This window comes from Odocoileus virginianus, chromosome 11 (genome assembly GCF_023699985.2).
Source record: "Odocoileus virginianus isolate 20LAN1187 ecotype Illinois chromosome 11, Ovbor_1.2, whole genome shotgun sequence".
In the NCBI taxonomy this organism is placed as follows: domain Eukaryota; kingdom Metazoa; phylum Chordata; class Mammalia; order Artiodactyla; family Cervidae; genus Odocoileus; species Odocoileus virginianus.
The window spans coordinates 18,823,833-18,849,182 of record NC_069684.1 but is presented as its reverse complement, the minus strand read 5'-3'; the positions used below and the strand labels follow the sequence as shown (position 1 = coordinate 18,849,182).

At 34.5% G+C, this 25,350-nt stretch overlaps 1 protein-coding gene across 7 annotated transcripts in view; it reads left to right on the top strand.

The window, feature by feature from the left end:
* The window catches only part of TOR1AIP1 (torsin 1A interacting protein 1), a 42,647-nt gene extending 17,810 nt beyond the window's left edge, over positions 1 to 24,837 (top strand). For 5 of the 7 annotated variants that reach the window (XM_070473996.1, XM_070473994.1, XM_070473995.1 and 2 more), the window contains 8 exons: positions 7,936 to 7,977; positions 8,898 to 8,981; positions 10,949 to 11,005; positions 13,632 to 13,673; positions 14,206 to 14,274; positions 19,958 to 20,002; positions 20,365 to 20,421; positions 22,323 to 24,837. In XM_070473996.1, the coding sequence (XP_070330097.1) occupies positions 7,936 to 7,977; positions 8,898 to 8,981; positions 10,949 to 11,005; positions 13,632 to 13,673; positions 14,206 to 14,274; positions 19,958 to 20,002; positions 20,365 to 20,421; positions 22,323 to 23,110 (1,184 nt within the window). In that variant the 3' untranslated portion in view covers positions 23,111 to 24,837. The remainder of the gene's footprint in view (positions 1 to 7,935; positions 7,978 to 8,897; positions 8,982 to 10,948; positions 11,006 to 13,631; positions 13,674 to 14,205; positions 14,275 to 19,957; positions 20,003 to 20,364; positions 20,422 to 22,322) is intronic. The other 2 variants (XM_020868833.2, XM_070473992.1) reach the window with 1 other exon arrangement.
* Positions 24,838 to 25,350: the final 513 nt, after the last annotated feature.

The following is a 25,350-nucleotide window of genomic DNA, read 5'->3' as shown; positions in this document are numbered from 1 at the left end:
AGTGCCACCAGCGGGAAAACAAAGGAGTAACTTCTAACCTGTCATTTTGATATCTAATGTGCTGACAGAGGAGCAGTTCATCATCAAACAACAGGAAGAACCACAGTAACAGTATACCACAAAAAGAAAATGGCAGTTCTCCAGAAACAAAAAGTCGTGAAATATTGTAATCTGTTAGAGAATTTAAAAGTTTTCATGAAGATACACAAAGACGTGATAAAGATATAATACTCAGATATTCAAAGATATAATAAAACTCAGTTTAATGAGTTCAGAGATAAAACTAATGGGCAGAAAAAATACCTTACCAGGATATTAAAATTCTGAAACAAATTCTGAAGCTGAAGAACACAAATAAGGTGAAGAAATCATCAGAATGAGAGCCGACCACATGAGAGTTCAGTTCAGCTCAGTGATGTCCGACTCTTTGCAGCCCCATGGACTGCAGCACGCCAGGCCTCCCTGTCCATCACCAACTCCAAGAACTTGCTCAAACTCATGTCCATCACATCGATGATGCCATCCAACCATCTCATCCTCTGCCGTCCCCTTCTCCTCCTGCCCTCAATCTTCCCCAGCGTCAGGGTCTTTTCAAATGAGTCAGTTCTTCGCATCAGGTGGCCAAAGGGTTGGAGTTTCAGCTTCAGCTTCAGCATCAGTCCTTCCAATGAATATTCAGGACTGATTTCCTTTAGGATTAACTGGTTTGATTGCCTTGCAGTCCAAGGGTCTCTCAGGACTTCTCCAACACCACAGTTCCAAAGCATCAATTCTTTGGCGCTCAGCTTTCTTTATAATCTGGTTCTCACATCCATACATGACAACTGGAAAAACCACAGCTTTGACTAGACAGACCTTTGTCAGGCAAAGTAATGTCAAATTAATGAAGAAAGAGGTAGTGACTTCTAGATAGAAATCTAGAAATAATACAAGTAGATGAGAAAAGAGAAATAAGATGTTTTAAAGACGAAGGAGCCCTAAATACTCAAAATTCAATGACAGTGTTTTAAAGGCAGCCAGGGAAAAAATGGTGACCTACAAAGGAACCTGCATCAGGCTATTGGTGAATTTCTCAGCAGAAACCCTACAGGCCAGGAAGGAATAGAATGACATTTTCAAAATAATGAAAAATAGAAACTGTCACCCAAGAATACTCTGTCCACCAAAGTTACCATTCAGGTATGAAGGAGAAAAAGACTCTCCCAGACAAAAACTGAAGGAGTTCGTCAACACTAAACTTGCTTTGCAAAATATATTGAAAGGGGCTCTTCAGCCAGAAACAAAGTGGCCAAAATGTGCAAAACTTTGAACAAGGGAATAAGTAGAGCCAGGAAAATTACAACTATCAAAAAGGTTTTTAAACCATCTGTTATCCCATAAAGATTAAAGGGAGAAAAAAGAATAATAAATAGAGCTATCTCACTTTGATAACAAACTCACAACTTAAAAAGGGATAATTTAAGACAACAAAAACAGAAGAAGAGGAAAAGGACAGAACTTGTATAGGCGAATGAAGATAAGATGCTATCAGCAGAAAATGGACTATTTTAACTGAGATATTTCATACAAAACTTAGGATAAACATTAAGCAGAGACACAAAACATGAGAGGAACCTGTGGAAAATATCTTAGAAAATCACCAAGCCAAAATGGCAACAGAAATGCAAGGAGAAACAATGAAGACATAGATCAACCAGAAAAAAAAAACACCAAAAACACAGATTTAATATAGTACTGTCCATATCTACCAATAATCACCATAAATATAAATGGATTGCACTCACCAGTCAAAAGACACAGAGTGGCTGGATGGGCTGAAAAACAAGTACATGTTGCCTCTAGACCTCAGCTCTAGAGACAAGCATAGGCTAGAAGTGAAGGCGTGGAAGATAACACAGGAAGCAAATAGCAGCCAAAGGAGAGCTGGTATCTCCATACTCATGTCTGGAAAAATAGACTTCAAGCCAAAAAAGGTAGCAAGATGTAAAAATGAGCAGTATATAATACTGAGACAACCCATCAAGAAGACACCACAATGATTATCATATTTGCATCTAATATAGGCACACCAAAGTATATTAAAGCAATTGTTAGCAGACCTAAAGGGAGAAAGCAGCAGCAACATAGTAGTAGGGCATTTTAACACCTCACTTTCATCAGTGAGTAGATCTTTCAGATGAAAGTCAGCAAGGAAACACTGACCTTAAACATGAGACCAGATTGCTTTGATAGATTTTTACAGAACATTCCATCCAAATGCAGCAGAATATGCTTTCTTCTCAAGTGAACACAGATTTCTCAAGGATAGACAATATGTTGCAGCATAAAACAAGTCTCAGTAAGTTTAAGAAGATTGAAATCATATGCATCCTCTCTGATCACAGTGTGAAATGAAACTGGAAATCAACTACAAGAAGAAAACTGGAAAAGTTACAATATGGAAACTGAACAACTATTGGGTAAATGATGAAACAAATGCGAAATTTAATAAATGAGATTACACCAAACTAAAAAATCTCTGCACAGGAAAGGAAACCATCAAGAGAATGAAAGAATAACTTACTGAATCAGAGAAAGTATTTGCATATTATATATCAAATATGGGGTTAATATCCAAAATACATGAAGATCTCATACAATTCAAAAATTAAAAAACCACAAACAACCTGGTTAAAAATTGGACAGAGAAGCTGAATAGATGTTTTTTTCTAAGAGACATACAGATGGCCAACAGAGTCATGAAAAAATGTTCATAACTGATTATTAAGGAAATGCAAATCAAAATCACAGTGAGATATCACCTCCCACATGTCAGAATTCTCAGAAAAGGAAAGATAAGCATTGGTAAGGATGTGGAAAAAAGGGACTCTTCATACATTATTGGTGGAAATGTAAATTGATACAGTGACTGGAAGACTATGAAAATTCCTCAGAAAATTAAGAATAGAACTACCATATGATCCAGCTATCCCACTCCTGGGCATTTATCCAAAGAATATGAAGATACTAATCTGAAGTGATATCTGCATTGCCACTTACCTCTGTGATCATCACAGCATTACTTAGAGTATCCAAGATATGAAAACAACCCAAGTGCCTATCAACAGATAAATGGATAAAGAAGATGTGGTGTATATATACATACACACACATATATATACAGTGGAATACTACTCAATAATAAAAAGATGGCATTTTGCCATTTGTGATGTCTGTGGATCTTGAGGGCATGATGCTAAGGAAGGTAAGTCAGAGAAATGCATATGATTTCATTCATATGTTGAATATAAAAAGCTAATATTTAAAATAAATGAACAAACAAAAGCATGTAGATACAGAGAACAAAGTATTGATTATCAAAAGGAAAAGAACAGTAGGGAAGGGGAAGTAGGTAAAGGGAGCTCAAATATTTGATTGTGAGCACATTGTAGGGTATATAGATGTAGATATGTAATGCTGTATACGTGAAACTTATAGATCAGTGTTACTTAAATATTTGAAAATGTTTTACAAGCTACAGACTAATATTTCTCATGAACACAGACACTAAAAGTACAAGAAGAATACACTACAACCAAATAGGATTTATCCCAGGTGTTCAAAGCCTGATTTAACTTTTGAAAATCAACTCATATAATCCATCACAGTAACAGAGTAAAGAAAAATCATACAATAATATCAATAGATGCAGAAAAAAGCATTTGATAGAGTCCAGCACCCACTCATGATAAAAAAAAATTCTCAATTAGGAATAGAGGTAAACTGTCTCAACTTGATAGAGAGTATCTGCAGAAACTACAGCTAACATCGTGTATAATGGGAAGGAGTTGGAACCTTTTGTCCTAACCTCAGGTACAAGGCGAAGGTGACCTTGCTCACCACTTTTAGACATCAGGCTAGAAGTTCTAGCTAATGCAGTAAGAGAAAAGGAAATAAAAGGTATAGAGATTGAGAAGGAAGACCTAAAACTGTCTTTATTCACAGATGATATGACTGTCTATGTAGAAAATCCAAAAGAATGGACCGAAAACCTCCTGGCACTTACAAGCAGTTACGCAAGCTTGTAGGATACAAGGTTAATACACAAAAATCAAGCAATTTCTTGCATACCAGCAATGAACAAGATATTTTAAAATAAAAACAATATAATTACCATTATCATATCAGACAATGTAATACTTAGATATAAATCTAACAAAATATATACAAGAACTATATTTTAAAAATCTACAAAACTTGATGAGTAAAATAAAAGAATTACTAAGTAAATGGGGAGATGTTCCATGTTTATGGATAGGAGGACCCAATATTGTCAAGATATCGTTTCTTCCCAACTTAATCAGTAGATTCAATGCAACACTGAACAAAATCCAAGCAAGTTAACTCATGGACATCGACAAATTGATCCTAAAGTTTATGTGGAGGAACAAAAGACCCCGAGTAACTAACAGAATATTGGAAGAATAAAATAGGACAGAACTGCAAGCTAAACTAAACCTAAAGCTACATAACTGAGACAATGTGGTATTGTCAAGAGAATAAACAAATATGTCACTGGAGTAGAGGACAGAGCCCATAGGTAGAGCCATATATAGTCAACTGATCTTTGACAAAGGAGTGAAGGCAATATAATGGAACAGAGTGTCTTCTCAACAGATGATGGACATCTACATGAAAAAAAAAAAAAAGAATCTGTACATAGACCTTAACACCTGTCACAAAAATTAACTCAAAATAGATCACAGACCCACATGTAAGCACAAAGCTATAAAACTTGTAGATTACATAGAAGAAAACCTAGATGATCTTGGGTTTGGTGATGCCTTCTTAGGTATAAACCAAAAGCAGAATCCATAAGAGAAATAATTGATAGGCCAAATTTTGTTAGAATTAAAAACTTCTGCTCAGCAAAAGACAGTGTCAAGGGAATGAGAAGGTAAGCCATAGATTGGAAGCAAAAATTTGCAAATGACATATTTGAGAAAGTACTGTTAACCAAAATATACAAATAACTCAAAACTCAGCAATAAGAAAACAACTTAATTTAAAAATGGGTCAAAGGCAATAACAGATACCCCACCAAAGAACTTAGATGGCAAGTAAACATACATAAAGATTCTCTCCGTTGTATGTCATCAGGGAAATGCAGTTGAAAGCAATGAGATATCACTACATACACTAACAACACCAAATGCTGATATGAATGTGTAGCAACAGGAACTCCTGTTTGTTGCTGGTGGGAATGCATGGTGGTCCACTTTGAGGTTAGTTTTATAGTTTCTTAAAAAACTGAACATACTCTTAGTATGCAACCCAGCAATTACACTCCTGGATATTTACCCAAAGGAGTTGAAAACTTAGATCCACACACAAACCTGTACACATGTGTGTGGCATCTTTTTATTCATAATTGCCAAAACTTAAAAGCAACCAAGATATCTTTTCCATAGGTAAATGGCTAAATAAACATCCAAACAATGGGATAATATTGTGTTAAGAACTATCAAGTCATGAAGAGACATGGAAGAACCTTAAATGTATCTTACTAAGTGAAAGAAACTAATCTGAAAAGGCTGCATACTGTATATGGCATCCTGGAAAAGGCAAAACTCTTGAGACAGTAAAAAGATCAGTGATTGCCAAGGGTTGAGGGTAGGAGATGGGGGAGCAGTGAATAAGTCTGACACAGAAGTTTTCTAGGACAGTAAAAATACTGTGTATAGGTATTATACATGTCATTGTACATTTTTCTAAATCCATAGAAGGTGCAGCATCAAGATAGAACTGAAAAAAAAAGAGCTGTAATGTAAATTATGGTCTTTGGGTGGTTATGATGTATCTGCATAGGTTTATCAGTTGTAATAAATGTACCACTGTGATAGGAATGTTGGTAATGGGGAAGACTATGCATCTGTAGAGGCAGGGAACATATGGGAAATCTCTCTCCCCCAGTTTCATGAATCTTAAACTGCTTTAAAAAATTAATTTAAAAATAAAATTTTTAAAATTACTGAGTGCTTACTATGTGCTATTATTATGAACAAAGTTGATTTAGTGGTAGAATAGTAGACTCAAAATCAGAAGTCTATTCAAGTCCTTTTTTGTCACTTGTTAGTCTTGACACCCTTAGACAAGGCACTTGATCTCTTTGAGCCTTACCTATGATAGTGTTCTCTTATGATGTTATGGGAATCAGATTAACACGAAGTTTTTTGAAAACTAGCAACGTGAAGATATCAAGCACTTACTATTATTAAAATAACTAAGACATGACCATTGGCTCTTAAAATTTTTTTGTTTGCATGCTTTGTAAATAGCATAAATGAATAAAGCAAAACTGCTGTATAAAAGAGAAGTACTGTTAATGGTTATGAATTTAGAAAATAAAATTTCAAAAAGAGGGCAATACCTTTTAATGTGAGTGGAAATATTAACATTTTAATAGAATAGCAATAAGACAAATTTGACTTTCCAGGTTTCTGCTTGGGAAAGAGAAGATAAAATGAAAAGATAGTCTTTCTAAAGAAAGAATCCTGTGCTGTGCTGTGCTCAGTCATGTCTGACTCTTTGCAACCCCATGGACTGTAGCCCACCAGGCTCCTCTGTCCATGATTCTCAGGCAAGAATACTGGAATGGGTTGCCATGCCCTCCTTGAGGGGATCTTCCTGACCCAGGGATTGGACTCAAGTCTCCCACACTGCAGGTGGATTCTTTATGTCTGAGCCACCAGGAAAGCCCAAGAATACTGGAGTGGATAGCCTAACACTTCTCCAGGAGACCTTCTTGACCCAGGAGTCAAATCTGAGTCTGCTGCTTTGCAGGCAGATTCTTTACCAGCTGAGCAACCAGGGAAACCCAAAGAAAGAATTGCACAGTATTATTAGCAATTTTCTCAGTTAATTTTTTTATAGCAAAAATGTCAAATGCTGATTTGCACTTGCCACTATTAAGTAAAAGTAGCTTAGCTAGTATTGATGTTATACCAGTCTAATTAAACTGATTTTTTAAAAGTATTTCCACATTCATAGTACGATGGGTTGGTAGTTGCCTTCTGTAATAGAATTCTTTTTTCTTTTGAAAAGCAAATAGGAGTTACAGTCAACAGAGGAAGATCTGAAAGGAAACAAATTTTCATTTTTGTGGAAACAGTCTGGTTCATTTCTATTCTCATATGACCATTCAGCAATATTTTAGCCCAATTGTGCAATGCTTACATTTGGGTATATCTTCCTTTATTAAAAAAAAAAAATCAGGAAATTCCCTGGTGGTCCAGTGGTTGGGACTCTGTTCTTCCACTGCCAAGGGCCCAGCTTCAGTCCCTGATTGGGGAACTAAGTTACCACAAGCCAAGCGACACGGCCAGAAAAACCCCCAAAAAATCAGAATAGCCCATGTAAAAATACTGCATTTCTTTGACACATTTTACTCATTTATCTTTGTCCAAATTCTCTGACTTGAGAATAATGGTGTATGTGGACCTGCTGGAACTAGGAGTGTTTCTTTACCTTTCTTACAGTCTTTTTAGACACACCTATGCATTAAAACACTGGTTTTTCAGCTCCGCTTGGAGGTTGGCTTTTTCAAAGGAGTATGGGAAATCTAGCAGATACAAGAAAGAGAATACAGTAAGCCTATTTACCAACCTAAGGGACTCTATTTATCAACATAGAGCTTCACATTTTCTACAAACACAGGTTACATTTTATACAAATAGACCTCTCACTGAAGATAAAGTCTTTCAGATTCTAGTTTGTAGCACACTTATTCCTGAAATAGTGTAAAGGGAAATAATCCTTTCTTTTTTATGATTTAACAGGGGGAAAAAAGTTTAATTGGTGTGATATAATATTCACTTTCCTAAATTAAATGTTCTTTTTTATTCCTGAACTTTGGCTTATGATGTTATATACAACATGTATGCTTTTCTTTTCTAGAAGCTGCCAGTGTCCAACAGAAGGTCAATTTCTTGGAAGAAGGTATTTTCTCTTAAAATACCATGCAGTATATTCTAAATCTTTTTGTTGTTGTTAAGAGTAGAAGCAATTTTGGTAGGTATTTCAGAGAGAGGACAGAAGAAGGCCTTTTTCTTCAGGAAAAAAATATTCTTGCTTAAAATCTGAACTGTTAAATGGACAGGTAAAATAGGATAGAATGTGTGATAATGGCTTTTATGATATTTTAAGCATCTTTTGTTGAATTAATTTAAGAAAAGCTAATGTTTTCTACTTCTGTCATGTGCTAGCCTTTGATTATGGTATTAAAGTAACCAATTTTCCAAATCTTATATTTGAATAGTACAGTAAAATTTAGTGTTTTTTTTTTAATTTATTTATTTTTTAATTGAAGTATAATTGCTTTACAGAATTTTGTTGTTTTCTGTCAAACCTCAATATGAATCAGCCATAGGTCAGTCTGTTTCTAAGTTCATCATAATCTGAGATTAGTCCTGTGCATACTGAAATGTTTATGTACGGGTATATGTATACACACACCCTGTTTGCAAACATACACACATATATGCAAACACATTAGTGCATATACTAATCTTCTATGAATTTGTACACTAATTGTATGTACTTTTCCTCACCATAAGGTAAAACTTTCCTTCTGTTTAATGTTCATTTACTTTTTTACTCTAAAGCCTTAGAATACAATCTTACTGAATATTCGTTTGGGATATAATTATGTACTCCAGAGAACATGAAATAAATGAGCTCAATTTTAGCTTTTTTAGAACTTTGTGACTCAGGATAGTAAGCATAATAAATAGCAATTCTAGATCTGATTATTTAAAAGGCTTCATTTTAATGTCAGATTGTTTTTATTTATTTTTTTAATCCAGATATTTAAAGATGTAGAATAAAGACTATAATAGTGTGTTTTTATTTTGTTTTAGGGGAGACTGAGGAAAATGATCAAGACAGCTCTGACGGTGATGGTACTGTTAAGGTCAGATCCGGGGATTCTGTTGAGTCTGGAGGTAACATTGCTTTATGCTTTATGACTCTTTTCTTAGGAGCTGTAGTTCTAGGTAGAGTATAAAGTATTCTGTGAATTTGCTAAATATTTTAAAGTATTAAAACTACTTTTTAAAAAGTACTTTTAAAAAAGTGTACATTTATTAAAATTACTGATTCCACATAGATATCTGATTAGTAATATAATATCTAAACTAACAAATCACTTCTACCTTGCCTTGTTATTTGTGGAACATATTTTTTTGCACCAAAAAAAAGCTATTTGTGGTTTTTAAAAAACTTTAATAGAGAAACTGATCACACTGGCATAGACTCACTCTACTGTCAGGAGTATTAGCTATCTTTTAGGAAGTTTTAGTAAACTTAGATTACTACTTTTATCTCTGAATTGCTCAAATTCACATCTAGTTAGCAGTAACAGTTTCTGATTGTTCATGAAAATTGATGTTTAAGTTTATTCAAGGAAAAAATCAACTGAAGGAAAAAGAAGTACCAGCTTGAGGCTTAATGAGAGTGCCGATCAAATTTGTAAACAGTGTAACTTATGAGTAGTTTTATTTATATGTTAGTCCCATTAGCAATAAAATCTGTACGTATTTTTCCCCACCTTTTGAGAATTTCTGTAATTCCTGTGTTTTACTTAATCATTCTCCTTTCAAAATGAGCTCAGAAGCCCGCTTATGGGCATTTGATATTCTTTATATTTCCCACCCTTTGTCATTTTTCCCCATCCTTTCTTGACACATAAATCCCAACGGAGATGTGCAAGACTTACATATAGTGGTTAAGATCATGGCTCTTGAGTTTCACTGGGTTTCACTCTTCCAGTACTATTGATAGGTTTTGTGCCCTCAGGCAATTGCTTAACTTTTCTGTTCCTCAGTTTCCTCACTGGTTTGTTGTGAGGTTAAAATACTCAGAGAGTGCCTGGCAAATAGTAAACACTCAAATTACGTGCTATTGTTAGTTGTTAGTTTTCATATATGCATACACCTGTGTTCTAAAACTGAGAGACTGATTAAGCCATTCATATAGCCGCTAGCTCGATACCATTGCCATCAGTGCTACTCTGTGAAACCACATAAACCATAGGCTCTGTAATCCCTTTAGAATTCTAATAAATTCTTAGTGAACCACATATACCCCATGCAGAGGAAAACTCTAGCTAAAGAACAAAGAAGTGAAGCATATTAGGAAGAATACTGGTCTTTCTCGATTCTCTTCTGGGCCTATTGTCGCCACAGAGGGAGAAAATCCACTGGAGTGCAGAAGGAAGATATTAGAATTTAGTGTATTACAGCTTTTATTTCATCCATGTAAAATGTCTATTTTAGTTTGTTTTATAATATGTACAATACATTAGTTAATATTATTTTAGTAATGCTTATATACAAATTAAAAATATGTTTTGGAGATTGACACCGAAAAGTTTTTAAGTTAATAGGAGTACACTGGCAAAACTACTTAGCCACTGCCTGGATGTGTCAAATATTTTTGCTCCCAAGATGGCAATCTGATTGTTTTTAAACATAATTGGTTATAAATTCTACTTTTAAATGAAAAAAAAAAAGTTGAAGATTTTTAAGAAGGGAAGACTAAAATATATAACATATTGATCTTTACAAGAAAAATTTAAAGCAAAATGGATGGTAATGATTCCAAGAAGATCCATTATTGTAAACTTTGAAGATTTTCCCCCATTCACAGGTTGTCATTATTTCTTTTATCTCCTGCCATGTTCCATATCTTTTATCTTTAAAAAGAAAAGACAGATAATTAATTTTTTAGATATAACATGACCCTTTAGAAACTATATTTTAATAAATTATACATTCACATTGAAGTGTTGAATTCCATGAGGTTTATCTGAATATTTTTGCTCTTTTGATTATTCATTATTTTCTGGTAAATGTGCACTTAGAAAGTTAAATGTGCTTTATAATATACTATATTTCTTTTTTGTTTTTAGACCAAACCACCAGATCATCACGTCAATATAAAGAATCACTTTGGCATTCATCACAAAGTAGGTAAAACCATAATTTACACTCTTAAAAGTCTAGATGTGATTGTGGTCAAATGCTATTCTGATTTTTGAAGATTGTCTTTTGCAGTTTAGTGTAAAATGTTGATAGAGGGTATAGTGAATGCTAAAAAAAAAAAAATTCATCTTGCATCTTGAATTTGCTTCTTGAGTTAATCACCTTTGTACTCAACCTTGATTTTGAATGTAAAAAAAAACAAAAAACTGCTGCTTTCTGTGGCTTGTTGAATGCCCTGGTTTCCAATATGAATTTGTTGATAAATCAGGTATAGTAAAGTTCATGGTACATTTGTTAGTGTGTATATAACAGTCTTACAGCTTTGCTTCCAACTTTGAAATTTTTCATAATAAAATGTTGAGAAAATGTAACACAGATTGGGAGGTAGTATGAAGATGCTAACAATGATTTGTTTAGGACAGTAAAACCATTGTTAACATTTTCCATTTTCTTTTATCTATATTTTGTAGATTATCTACAATGAGTATGTATTTCTTAGATTAAACAGAAATTACACTGTTTTTTTCTTTTTTCATTTTTAAATAAAATCCCAGAATTCAAATTAATAATCAATCAAAGATATCCTGGAATGTAAAATCTTCAAGGACTTTGTTTTCCTCCCACATGGCCATTTTAAAAATGAGAGTTTTTATATTCTTAAAGAAACATGTTTTTTAATATATGTAATTTTATTTATTTACTTATGGCTGTGCTGAGTCTTCATTGCTGCACTGACTTTTCTCTAGCTGCAGAGGGCAGGGTCTGCTCTCTAGTTGCGGTGGCGCAGGCTTCTCATTGCAGTGACTTCTCTTGTTGTGGAGCCTGGGCTCTAGGGTATGTGGGCTTCAGTATCTGCCACTGCTGGGCTCTAGAGCACAGGCTTAATAATTGTGACACACGGGCTTAGTTGCTGCATGGAATGTGGAATCTTCCTGGATCAGGGATTGAACACATGTCTCCTGCCTTAACAGGCAGATTCTTTACCGCTGAGCCACCAGTGAAGCCATGAGACTAGTCATGAGACTATTTTTATAAAGAAAGTCTTTGGAAATCTGTTTTATAATCACTCTGTTCATAGAATTCCACTTTATATATGTGCGTGTTGCAATGGCAGCCCACTCCAGTACTCTTGCCTGGAAAATCCCATGGACAGGGGAGCTTGATAGGCTGCAGTCCATGGTGTCGCTAAGAGTTGGGCACGACTGAGCGACTTCACTTTCACTTTGCACTTTCATGCATTGGAGAAGGAAATGGTAACCCACTCCAGTGTTCTTGCCTGGAGAATCCCAGGGACGGGGGAGCCTGGTGGGCTGCTGTCTATGGGGTTGCACAGAGTTGGACACAACTGAAGCGACTTAGCAGCAGCAGCATACATGTATTAGTTTTTAGTAGGTTCTGGTTTGGAATTTAAAGCATCTGAAACAAAAATCAGTCTTTTATGGAAAATTACTCTGAATCATCTTATATATTTGCCCTTTGTTATTCTAAATCTTTAATCTTTGGAAACTCTGAAATGTGTCTCCCTATATTAATTATGCTATACTTATGTAATGGTATACTTTTCAGTTATGGAAAATGAGTTGTTTGTATAGTTAGGTGATCAGTATATATTTCATTGAATGTAAAATGCCATCGCTTTTACATGTCACTGAGAAAGAAAACCATCCAGTTAAACTTTGTCATACCATTGATTGTAAGATACAGCCCTAACACAAAGGCGTTTTTTAAAAATTACTTCATAGAATCAATGAAAGAATACAAAAAAGCATGTGTCTACTTTTTTAAGTTGTTAGTATAGACTGAAAACAAATCTGGAATATATGTCTGTCTGTGTTATTCATCATAGTTTTCCTTCAGTGTTGTGCACATAGTAGACACATAATAGATTTTAATGAATTTTTAGGTTATGCATTTCTAGAAAAGTGTGTTTGTATTACAGCCAGCGTATATTACCTTTATAGTCAGAAAAAAAATTACATTGAACATAAATGTATATTGATGCTTGTATCAGTAGGTAGAAGTAATTTGTTTCTTCAGGGCAGATTTGGAAATCGACCACATTATAATTGTAATATCATTTTCTAATTATCTCCTTGTATCGTTTTATAGTTGTCCTTAAATACCATCCCCAAACATGAAGTAGCATCTTGCACTACTATGCTTATAAGATGTTCTCAATTTTGCTTGTGTAGTATATACTGTTATATATGAACTGCTGGGTTTATATCTCAGTCCTACTACCTTTACATATTTAATCTTGGGAAAATTTTCAGTTTCTTTATTTGTGAAATAGAAATAATAGTATCTACCACATAAAGTATGAAAATTAATAAAATCACACTTAGTACTGGTAAGCAGTCAGTACATTTAGTCATTATTTTGATGGTGTTCCTCTTAAAGCTAGCTTCTTCTTATCCAATTCCTGAACATTTTGACGTTTAGGAAAGGAAAACACATATAGGTTGTATATGTTTGGGACTGATGACAGAAAGCTTTGATTTTTTTGTTTGGTTTGGTGTCAGTAGTAAACAAGCAAAATGTCTATGCATCCAACCATCTTCATTTTTCCCCCCAAGGTTTCTATGAACTCATCTCTGTTTTCTGTTTCAGGTGGAGACTTCACAGGGTTTGATAAGCAACCATTAATGCAAAGTAAGTGGTTGGTTGTCTCTTCTTTATCAGTTAACCAAGTCTAACCCAGTCTTATTCTGCCAACAAAAATTTGAATAGGATTGAAAGTCATTTTACCCCCTTTGCCTTTTAATCCACCACAGATTGGTACTATATGTAGTATTGGTACTCTGTAATGTGGAAATGTGTTCAGGACTACTTTACCAAACATAATTTATTTACAAAAGTAAGTGGTTAATCTTTCTCTTCTTAATTAACACCAAAGTGTTAATGAAGTTCAAGTGTTGATAATCCCATTTAGACCATAGCAAAGGACTTGTACATAGTTTTGTCTGTTAGGAGATTATGTATTTATTTGTTGCCTCTTTTGCTGTGAGAAGTAGTTCATCCTCACTGTTGTGATCTTTTGACATTATTGTTTACTTCTGAACCTATTGCTTTTGTTTTTTCCCTTCCTAACTTTCTTTTACCTTTCTGATAAAATGTGCCTTATAACACTTAGATATAGTATACATTTTCAAAGTATGTGCAGTGATATCTTGATATGTCGCAGGCTCAGGATATCAGAAAACTCCGCAGGAATGGGCTGAACAAACCACAAGAATAAGGACTAGGATGCAAAGTAAGTTGATAAATCTGTACCTGTTATTGAAGTTTTAAAATCTCTGTTATTGAAGTAATTTTAAGTTTCTTTGCTGTTTTTTTGATTATTTAACAGATAAAGCTATTTAATTCTTCAGATAAGCTTTTGAGTTGTTTGTGATCTCATTAATAAAGGACATTTATGATTACTAGTGTAGTTATTTCTATCTATCTGGACTGGTAAAAAATGTAGATAATAGTGTGAGAAAACCAGTGGATGATACGTCTATACTTGACAAGTTGTCAGTTCTATCCAGCAGTGGTACAGTCTGCACATGAAAATGAAATTCTGATCTTTTGACAATACCTGTTTTTTTTTCATATTTAACAATTGTTTGTGTGAAAGTCACTCAGTAGTGTCCGACTCTTTGCAACCCCTTGGACTCTACAGTCCATGGAATTCTCCAGGCCAGAATACTGAAGTGGGTAGCTGTTCCCTTCTCCAGGGGATCTTCCCAACCCAGAGATCGAACCCAGGTCTCCAGCATTGTAGGTGGATTCTTTACCAGCTGAGCCACCGGGGAAGGTAAACAGCTGTTTACCATTATGTAAATAAACACTTCAACCAGCTTTGCATACTCATTATTTTAAGTTATAAATGCTGAAATCCTCAAATTGTATTTTCATGTTTAGGTTTAGGATAGAGTAGATGTCATAGAGTTTAAGAAATATTTATTTAAGAAATAAATAGGTATTGTGAAACTTTGAATTCAATGTCTATCATAACATCTATAGCAATGTATCCACATTAAACTTTATATTAAAAAAAATCCATGCCATGCCTTAAGCTAAATTGATAACTCCTATATAGTATATTCTCTGTTTGCATTTCTGCTTTGTCTTAAATTTGTACATTTGCAGTGGCTTAAACATGCTGATTGATAGCCATCCACTGTATATATAGGACTTCCAGAATTAAATAGAAATTATGTAGTAGAAGTTTGCACATAAAGGTGCAGATAACAAACTTTTTTAGGTTTTTGACTGCACAAGGACTTCAAGATAAGAACAATAAACAGGAAGAATTTTCAAAGTAGAAGACTGCAGTGGTTTCTAGGCAGCCTTATAGATTCCTCTTCAACCTAAGATCATTTGAAAAAACTTTTCCTTAGGTTTCCAAGTTTCATATCTCATTGTCTTAACTCTGCACTTCTGCTTCTTTGAGGAAAAAAATACGCATTTTTAGATTTAGGTGAACTTGGATTTCAGATTGTTATTATGCTTTGTTAGCCCTGGCTTCCTGGGTAGACAGGTCCCAGTTCAGGTTTCTGCCTGTATCCAAACCTTTTGGGAAAGATCGAGCCACTGTCTTTACTTTTGGTGTTTCCCAGGTGATAAAATAGTGAGAGGAAGAAAGACTGTCCATGGAAAGTCAGGCCTCTAAGTCTATGCTCCATCAATATACATGCTTTGGAACCTGCCTCTGAAAGTGGTATAGAGAAAAGAGGAGAGCTTGGAGTTAGAGCTGTTGGGTTGTGGTCCCAGATCTTCTGTTTACTAATTGAGTGATCTCAGTAAAGTCACTTAACGGTTGTCAACTTCAATTTTCTTAACTTAGTAGTTGGGACAAAAAAAAAAAATGTTGGGACAGTAGTACCTATAACTAGGTTATTCTAATGAGCTAGATATGTGAACACATTTTTTAAATCTCAGTGTTTTAGTTGCTCAGTCATGTTCAATTCTTTTTGACCCCATGGCCTATATAGCCTGCCAAGCTCCTCTGTCCATGGGATTTTCCAGGCAAGAATGCTGGAGTGGGTTGCCATTCCTTTCTCCAAGGGATCTTCCCAACCCAGGTTTCCTGCATTGTAGGTGGATTCTTTTACCATTTGGGCCACCAGGGAAGCCCAGGTCTCAATGTTTCACATGAAAAGTGAAAGTCAGTCTGTCTGACTCTCTGCGACCCCATGGACTATACAGTCCACGGAATTCTCAAGGCCAGAATACTGGAGTGGGTAGCCTTTCAAGGGATTTTCCCAACCCAGGGATCGAACCCAGGTCTCCCGAGTTGCAGGCAGATTCTTTACCAGCTGAGCCACAAGGGAAGCCCCATGTATCACATAATTAATACTTATTTATTATTAACTGTATATGTGTAATAATCAGTGGTAATAGCTATGAAATATTCTTGACCTCTGCTTTTGACTTTATAGAGTGATTTGATTGCTACCTATTCTTTGTATTGAAAATAACTGAGCTTTATCTTTTTAAAAAGATCTTTTTTAAAGGAATTTTTATTACTGTCTAAAAATATTTTTAATAAGAAAGAGTTTACCTTTTAAACAATGTGCTGCCTCAACAGTATATGCCTTGCTAAGTTTGCGTTCTTTGAATTCTATAAATAAATATTTCATACAGTGTAAAGTAACTGTTATAGTAAATTTTCATACAGTATATAGTAGCTATTCTATATCTTTAAAATCATCATAGAAGGGCATGTAAAAACATTTTTATGTGTTGTCACATTGGATCTTTGCAACCATGGATTAAGATATTCAAGATAAACATCTTGATGGATTTTCTTCCTTTTAAGAATATTTTATTGAAGTATAGTTGATTTACAACATTGTGTTAATTTCTGCTGTGTAGCACAGTGATCCAGCTTTATATATATATATGTGTGTGTGTGTGTGTATTCTTTTTCATATTCTTTTCCATTATGGTTTATCACAGGATATTGAATAAACTTCCCTGTGCTACACACAGGGACCTTGTTTATCCAGCCTATACATAATAGCTTGCATCTGCTAATCCCAGACTCCAGTCCATTCCTCCCCCACCCTCACCCTCTTGGCAGGTCAGCCTGTTCTCTATGTCTATCTATGTCTATGAATCTGTTTCTGTTTAGATATGTTCATTTTGTGTTGTATTTTAGATTCCACATATATGATATCATATGGTATTTTGTCTTTCTCTGACTTATTTCACTTAGTTTGATAGTCTCTGGGTCCATCCAATGCAAATGGCATTATTTCTTTCTCTTTTATGGCTAATACTCCATTATTTATGTATGTGTGTGTGTGTGTGTATGTGCCACATCTTTATCAATTCAATACATTTAATGTATACAACTTATGTGTTTAATGTATACAACTTGATGAGTTTGGACATGAGTGTACACCTGTGAAACCATCACCATAATCTGTGCCATAACATATGTATCACCTCCAAAAGTTTTTTCCCACCCTCTTTATTTATTATTATGTGTGTGAGGTAAGAACACGTAACATAAGAGCTACCCTCTTAGCAGCAAGTTTTTAATATATAGGACAATAAATACAGGTACTATATAGTAGATGTCTAGGATTTATTCATCTTATTTAACTGAATCTGTGTACTCTTTGACTAGTATCTTCTGATATCCCCCTGTCCCAGGCCCTGGAAACTACCTGCTTCTATGAATTTGACTATTTTAGATTCCTCACATAAATGACATCATGAAGTATTTGCACATCTGTATCTGACTTATTTCATTGGGATAATGCTTTCCATGTTGTCAAAAGTGGCAAATTTTCCTTCTTTTTAAAAGATGAATAATAATTCCATTTTGTGTGTGTGTGTATCACATTTTATCCATTAATTTGTCAATGGGCATTTAGTTTGCTTACATATTTTGGCTATTGTGAATATTACTACAGTTAACATGAGTGTGCATATATCTCTCCAAGATCCTAATTTCAATTCTTTTGGATATATATCCAAAAGTGGGATTGCAAGATCATATGGTTGTCCATTTTTTCCTTTTGAGGAACCTCCATAATTCTTTTCCTAGAGATTTTACCAGTTTGTATTCCCACCGACAGTGTACAGGGATTCTGTTTTCTCCACATCTTCTCCACATACCTTTCACTTTTGTTTTTTTGATAATAACTACACATTACATTTGATAATATGAGGTGATGTTGTGATTTTGATCACATAAGTCATTGTGCTTTTTAAGTTCAATGTAATCCCATGGTCTATTTTTACTTTTGTTGTCTGTGCTTTTGGTGTCATAACCAAGAAATCATTGCCAACACCAACTTCAAGAAGGTTTTAACCCAAGTTTCTTATGGGAGTTGTATTATTTCAGTTCTTAGTTTAAGTCTAGTCTGTTTTGAGTTGATTTTGGGGTGTGGTGTATGATATGGATCCAATTTCATTCTTTTATAAGTGGATATCCAGTTTCCCCAACACCATTTACTGAAGAGACTGTCTTTTCTTCGTTGCATATTCTTGACACCCCTATTGAGGATCAGTTGACCACATCTTAGGTTTATTTCTGACTCTGTTCTCTTCCATTGGTCTATTATGTCTTTTTATGGCAGTACCATAATGTTGTGATTACTCTAGCTTTGTGATATATTTTGAAATCAGGAAGTGTGGTGCCTCCAGTTTTGTTCTTATTCAAAGTTGTTTTGGCTATTTGGGATCTTCTGTGGTTCCATATGAATTTTAAGATTGTTTTCCTTTTCTGTAAAAAAGAAATACCATTGGAATTTTGATAGGGATTGCACTGAATCTGTAGCTTGCTTTTGGTAGTGTGGACATTTTAAGAATATTCTCTAGTCCATTACCATGGGATGTCTTTCCATTTACTTATATCTGCTTTAATTTCTTTCATCAGTGTTTTAGAAGTTTCAGTTATAATTCTTTTACCTCCTTGATGAGTCTTATTCCTAAATATTTTCTTCTTTTTGATGCTGTTGTCAATGGGAGTTCTGTTTATGTTAACTTTGTTTTCTTAATTCTGTTCTATGAGTTATAAATGTTATATATGTTTCATAATAACTAATTTAGCTATTCTCTATTATTAAAATCATCATGTATGTCACAGATTTTTCATATATTATCTCATTTGATCTTTGCAGTCAGGGAGTAAGGTAATTAAGATAAACATCATTTAGTGGAATTTTAATTTTAATTTTGGTGACCTAACATTGAAGCTTCTAAATGATGACATTTCCTAGACTAAACTAGTAATTGTAAAGCAGTTATCAGGTTAGAGTTAAGATTGATGCCATTTTGTTTCATTTGAGGTTTTTTTGTCATATGACCAGAAATAAGGCTATTTCTATTAAAAACAACAACATAAATTAACAGTGCTAATTGTATTCCTCCAATTTAGTCCAGTGTTTCTCCAGTGAAAACTGTTGGTAAATACTAGAAAGATCACTTATACACATAAAAGCTAAAAACTCCAGGCAAGTGATAGGTGACAGTATTGGTAATGTAGATCATACAAATGAATAACTCAGCCTCTTCACCTTCTGAACACTGTCTTTCCATTTCCTTTTTCTTAGATGTTAAAATCTGTCACCATGTCAAAAAAGATGGAGGGGGAAAGGAAAGAGCTGGATAGTTTTTTATTTGTTTTCTAAAGTAATGATGGAAATAGAGATTTGATGGAGTTGTGAGAAAATTATTTTTGACACCTATTGTTTAACTAGCCACAAAGCTAAAACAGAATTACTTGTCTATTAATAGAAATGGTGAAAAGTTTTTTAGTGTAATTTCTAAAATATTACTGTTATTTGTAATGGTCAGAAGCACCAGAGGCAGTATTGAGTCCGTTTGAGGTAGAAAATAAGAAGATTTAAGATTGAATTTTACCTTAAAAATCCCTTACCCAAATAGCTCAGTAATCCATAATCCATGTTTTGTCCTTCTATCCTTCTTTACAGCATCATCACCAGGCAAGCGTTCAATATATGGCAGTTTTTCAGATGGTATAATATGTTTCCTTTTATTTTAGTTGTACTTGTTTTCTTTGTCCTCTTGCCTTTGTCCCGGAAATTTCACCACTCTCATTAAATAATTTGGGTCAAACTCAAGGCTTTCTCACAAAACTAATGTATTAAGAGTATGCTTTGTACTAGACTCTTACATGCCATGAATAATTATGAAAGAAATGGGTCTGTGTCTCAAACCACTGTCAATCTATTAGACACTTGAATCTTCTGCTTTTTCTTCTGCTTCTGGCTGATCTCTCCCTTATTTTCTCTTGGTGAAATTTGTATTTTCTTTTTTCTATTGGATATACTGAAATTATGAAACATATATTGATAATCTCTATTACTCCTATCATTAGATGACAGTGTTCAGAAATCAGAGCTTGGAAACCAATCTCCATCAACCTCCAACCAACGTAAGTTTGTCTATTCATCTTTTATTAAATGAGTCTCAGTCTCAATACCACTTAGCACTAGAAAAGTTAATAAGTATCCCTTAATAAGTATCCCTAGAGACCTTTGGGGAAAAAAGGGTTATACCTGTCCATAATTACCTAGAGATTAAAGCTGAAAAAAAAATTTTTTAATGTCTTTCAATTATTTTTAAATAATTTTGTGTTTTCTCTAATCTCTAATGCCTGGTTTAATAAAATGAGCTGGAATTTCTTTCTGCTTCTGTATTCAGCCTGTTCCAATAGATTGTTTTGGTTGAGGTATCTGCAAAAATTTAGCTTTGTACGGATATGTAATGTTTTAATAATCTTTAGACAGTTGTGAATATTCTCTTTTGATACTCTCCCAAACTCAGATAACATTAGCTTCTAAATGTTATTTGAAATATGAACTCTGAAGCCGTATTATGAGCTTTTTGTCTTCTGTCACATTAAAACCCATTGGTCTTTCTTGTACTTTGAGTATCATGAACTGGTCATTTGGAAAAGGTTGGTTCACTAAGTTATATCGATCTTCCAAATGCTGACATGTTTTTAATCTGATATAAAAAGGTCACATTTGTTAAGATCACTACCAGTCTCAAGACAAAGAAGTCTTAAGTATTGAGAGCTGTTAAATTCATGATGGCAGATATCCTGCAACTCTAATTTTCACTTGAAACCTTGAATTTTATCACTGGGAACAAAGATTGTCAGTTTCCTTGAAAGCAAGAGGCTCACATTGTTCCTTTTCAGGAAAATGTCTCCCAAATATGAAGTCTGAGTAGCCATAGTTTGTCACTTGTCCTTTCCAGTAAAAATTCTATGAAAAAAAGCACTAGTTCAGCTCACAACTCAATTGCGCAAAGTGCTTTATATATACTTCCCATTTCTTCACATAGACTGTTATACTCAAGGGTTGAGGTTTAATAAGGTAAATAGCTTTAAATGCTTCATGAAGGATGTTCTTAGGTGAAATTGATAACCTTGAATACATGGCTGTGAAGAATACAAAGACAGTCCTAGTATAGTTTGGTGCCACTGCCCTGTGATTGATCTAAAGCGTCAATTGTTTTTCCTACTATGGCTTTTTACACCATTGGTGCAGATATCAATATGGCGGGAAGAGGTGAATAAGATCTTAGTGTTAGGAGAACAGCTTTAACCTCAAACATTCCCTTGAGGAAATCTTGAGATAGCCTGCCAGCCATACTTTGAGACCTGTTGGTCTACAGGGTCCATAAATAGAAAGAAAAAATATTATTGCTGTCATATTTAAATGGTTAAATGATAAAGTATATGAGAAAATGCTTTATAAACTGCAGCTGCAAAGCACTAGGTAAATATAAATTGATATCATTGCCAATAATAATTAGGAGTGAGTTACAAATGAAATTTTGCCAATGTTAACAACTGCATGCCACAAAAGATAAGCATCAGTGCAATTATATGGAAGATTTCATGTATAATTCATCCTTTTGTTTATCCCTTTTTATACTTAAACATTCCACCTTGGAGAATAATCCATGTTAGTTTCTAAATTTAAAACTATTTTGTAAAGTGTCTTCTAATATTGTTTACCTCCCAAATATTAGCAGTAGTAATAATAGCTCTGCTTTATAAATTATATTCTTTCTGATTTGCATATGCCATTTCATATATTTAAATTCTACTTTTCCTCATTTTGACATATGCATGCCCATACACATAACTTAAAATACATGTGTTAAATTATTTCTTTAAGTAAATTATCAGCTCCCTTCTTTAAAATTCTTCTCTCTCTTATCTAATGTTTGTAAAGATGAATATGGGCTTTAAAAGTCACTTCCTCTTGAATCTCAGAAAATAATGTTTGTGCGTGTCATGGTTTTTTTTTTCCTGAGCAGAAATGACTGGGCAACCCAAAAGTGCATCTTCTGTCAAGACCAAGTGGTATTGGCCCCTTGTTGTGATAGCTGCTCTTCTCATTGGGAGTTTTTGGTATACTCGTCCTCCTGAAGCAGAAACCACTGCTGTTCAAGAGTTCCAGAACCAGATGAAACAACTGATGAATAAGTACCAAGGTCAAGATGAGAAGCTGTGGAAAAGGAGCCAAACGTTCCTGGAAAAACATCTTAATGGTTCCCAACCTCGGCCTCAGCCTGCGATTTTGCTGCTCACTGCAGCCCGAGATGCTGAAGAAGCACTCAGGTGTCTGAGCGAACAAATCGCTGATGCCTACTCCTCCTTCCGTAGTGTTCCGGCCATCCGGATTGATGGTGCCGGCAAAGCTACTCGAGACAGTGATACTGTCAAAAAAGAAGTAGATCAGGAACTGAGCAATGGATTCAGAAATGGCCAGAATGCAGCTGTGGTCCACCGCTTTGAGTCACTGCCTGCAGGCTCTACTTTGATCTTCTATAAGTATTGTGACCATGAAAATGCAGCCTTCAAAGATGTAGCATTAGTCCTAACTGTTTTGTTGGAGGAGGAGACGCTTGGAACCAGTCTAGGCCTAAAGGAAATTGAAGAAAAAGTGAGAGATTTCCTCCAAGTCAAGTTCACCAACTCTGACACACCCAACTCCTACAAACATATGGACCCAGACAAATTGAGTGGACTCTGGAGCCGTATTTCTCACTTAGTCCTGCCTGTACAACCCGAAAATGACCTGAAAAAGGGCATCTGCTTTTAAAGGAAGGCAGAAGAGAAAATTATGTCTCGAGTGCTGAGGATTTTTTCAAACTTTCTAACCAGACAGCACTCAGAGCTCTTTTTGAAAGAACGGGTTTTTTTTTAAAGGAGGTTAGGTTCTTAGATACACATGGAACATCTGTATTGTTTGTTCAGACTAATTATCTGTTACCTGAAAGACTCATTTCCCACTGATATCTGTGTTAATGTTATCTACAGACTATACATTATATACAGTCCCATAGAGGATCTACTTAGATTCCAGAGTGAATCATTATTGCTGTGGTATGACCAGTGGGAGGGATTTGGCTCCTTCCTATAAATCCTCCCCAATTTTTTAACTTGGATTTTTTTTTTCACAGAGTTTGTTATTAGTAAGACAGCTCCCTGAATGCAACTGTGGGCTTTCCTGTTTTGTTCTCTTTTTACATCATTTAGATGTGAATTCCTTAGTAAGCTTCTCCTTATAGGAACAAAAATAATGAAAGGCCATCTAAGTGTTTGTTTGGGTATTTCTTTCTTTTTTTCTTTGATTTTGGAGGGCAGGGAAAAGGGAGACCAGGGAAAAGTTGTGGAATGGAGAAGGAAAGGGGAGGAAAAGTCTTCAAGATGAAATATTAAGATAAGTCACTGGGGGGATTCCTACATGGTCTAATGGGTGGGACTCCATGCTCTCACTGCCGAGGGCCTGGATTCCATCCTTGGTTGGGGGGCTAAGATTCTGCAAGCTGCCCCATGCACACTCAGAAATTTAAAAAAAAGTCACTGCCACCTGGGGTTCATCAAACGAGCTAAATGAACTCCATTCTCAGTGAATTCTGTTGGGACTTTTATTTTCCTTTAAGAAATTTTTACTCCTCCCAAGGATCATGTATATGATGAGGTTTAGTATACTTGCTCACTTGGCTCTTAAGAACGGGCAAATTCAGGCAGTTTATTTTGTTCATATCCTGAAAGTTTTGTTAAGAAAGATAATGTCAGAAATTGGTAAATTGTTTTGTCAACCATCTCTCCTCAGTGACTGAAGAGGGATTTGATCTTTGCATGTCCATTTGTTGCAGTCTAAGTCCTTTAATGACACTCTTGTAACAAGTATAAGGATTTACTATGCACATGATATATTCTGTTGAGTGCCTCAAGCCAAAAAGAAAGTGAAGTTTACTATATATGAAGGATGTTAAGATGTACTGCTGTACATTACTGTACCATAGTATTTCAGTTTTAACTTTGCATCTCTTTACAGCTTTCTCATCTGTCAACAGCTTTGGTTTTCTTAGAATCTCAAAATTCTGGATCAACTTTATTTTTTTATTGTCTACAAACCTTTAAATGATAATATTGTTTTTAGGGTACTAGAGCCTGTCAGTGGCTTTATCATTTACCTTTTGAGAACCCCATAACTGATGGTAGAATATGGTCTTATTTCTTCCACTAGGACTACCAATATTCGTAAATTTATACTCCTTATTATAATTTGTTCCCAACACTGTCAGAAGTCAGATATTCTTGATTTATAGAGGATTCTAAAACAAGAATTTTTGAAAAGGCTTATTTTATACATATATGTATTATATGGAGAAACAGATGTTTTTATTAACTGTTTCACTGACCAAAATTTTAAAATAATTAATATTACTTATATCAGGAAAAATAATTGTAGCAGCTGATCTGTAAATGACTTTAAAAGCTATTTTAGTAATTTAAATAAATTTACTTTTTTGATTTGTACTCTGTGTGTTGTAAGTTTAATGACTTGTATAAAAAATTATTATATTCATATTATAATATAATTATATTCATACAATTTATATAATTATATAATTATAATATTATTTATATAAGAATTATTATACTTTCAAAAAATTATTCCTAGGGTTTTCTTTACACTTGAACAATTTCAGTGACTTCTGCTTGAAGAAACAAGAGCAGAGAGAGAACTGGGGCTGCTCACAGTATGTGGTAGAAAATATAGTCACTGTGGTTTTCTCTTTCATCTGGGGATTTTAAATTATCACGAAAGTTGAATTAAAGTATTCCTCACTTGGTAAAAATCTACACCATGTTTCTCAAATTTTCCATTCTCACCTCCCTAAGGAACCTTTTTAGATTTTTTTTTCCATAGTCATCTACCCCTATGAAATTTTAATACTGCATACAGACTGTGAATCATACACATATTTTTACACTTTATACACATGAAGGGTAAGATTTTGTTGCCCTCACTAAAAATGCCTGCTCAAG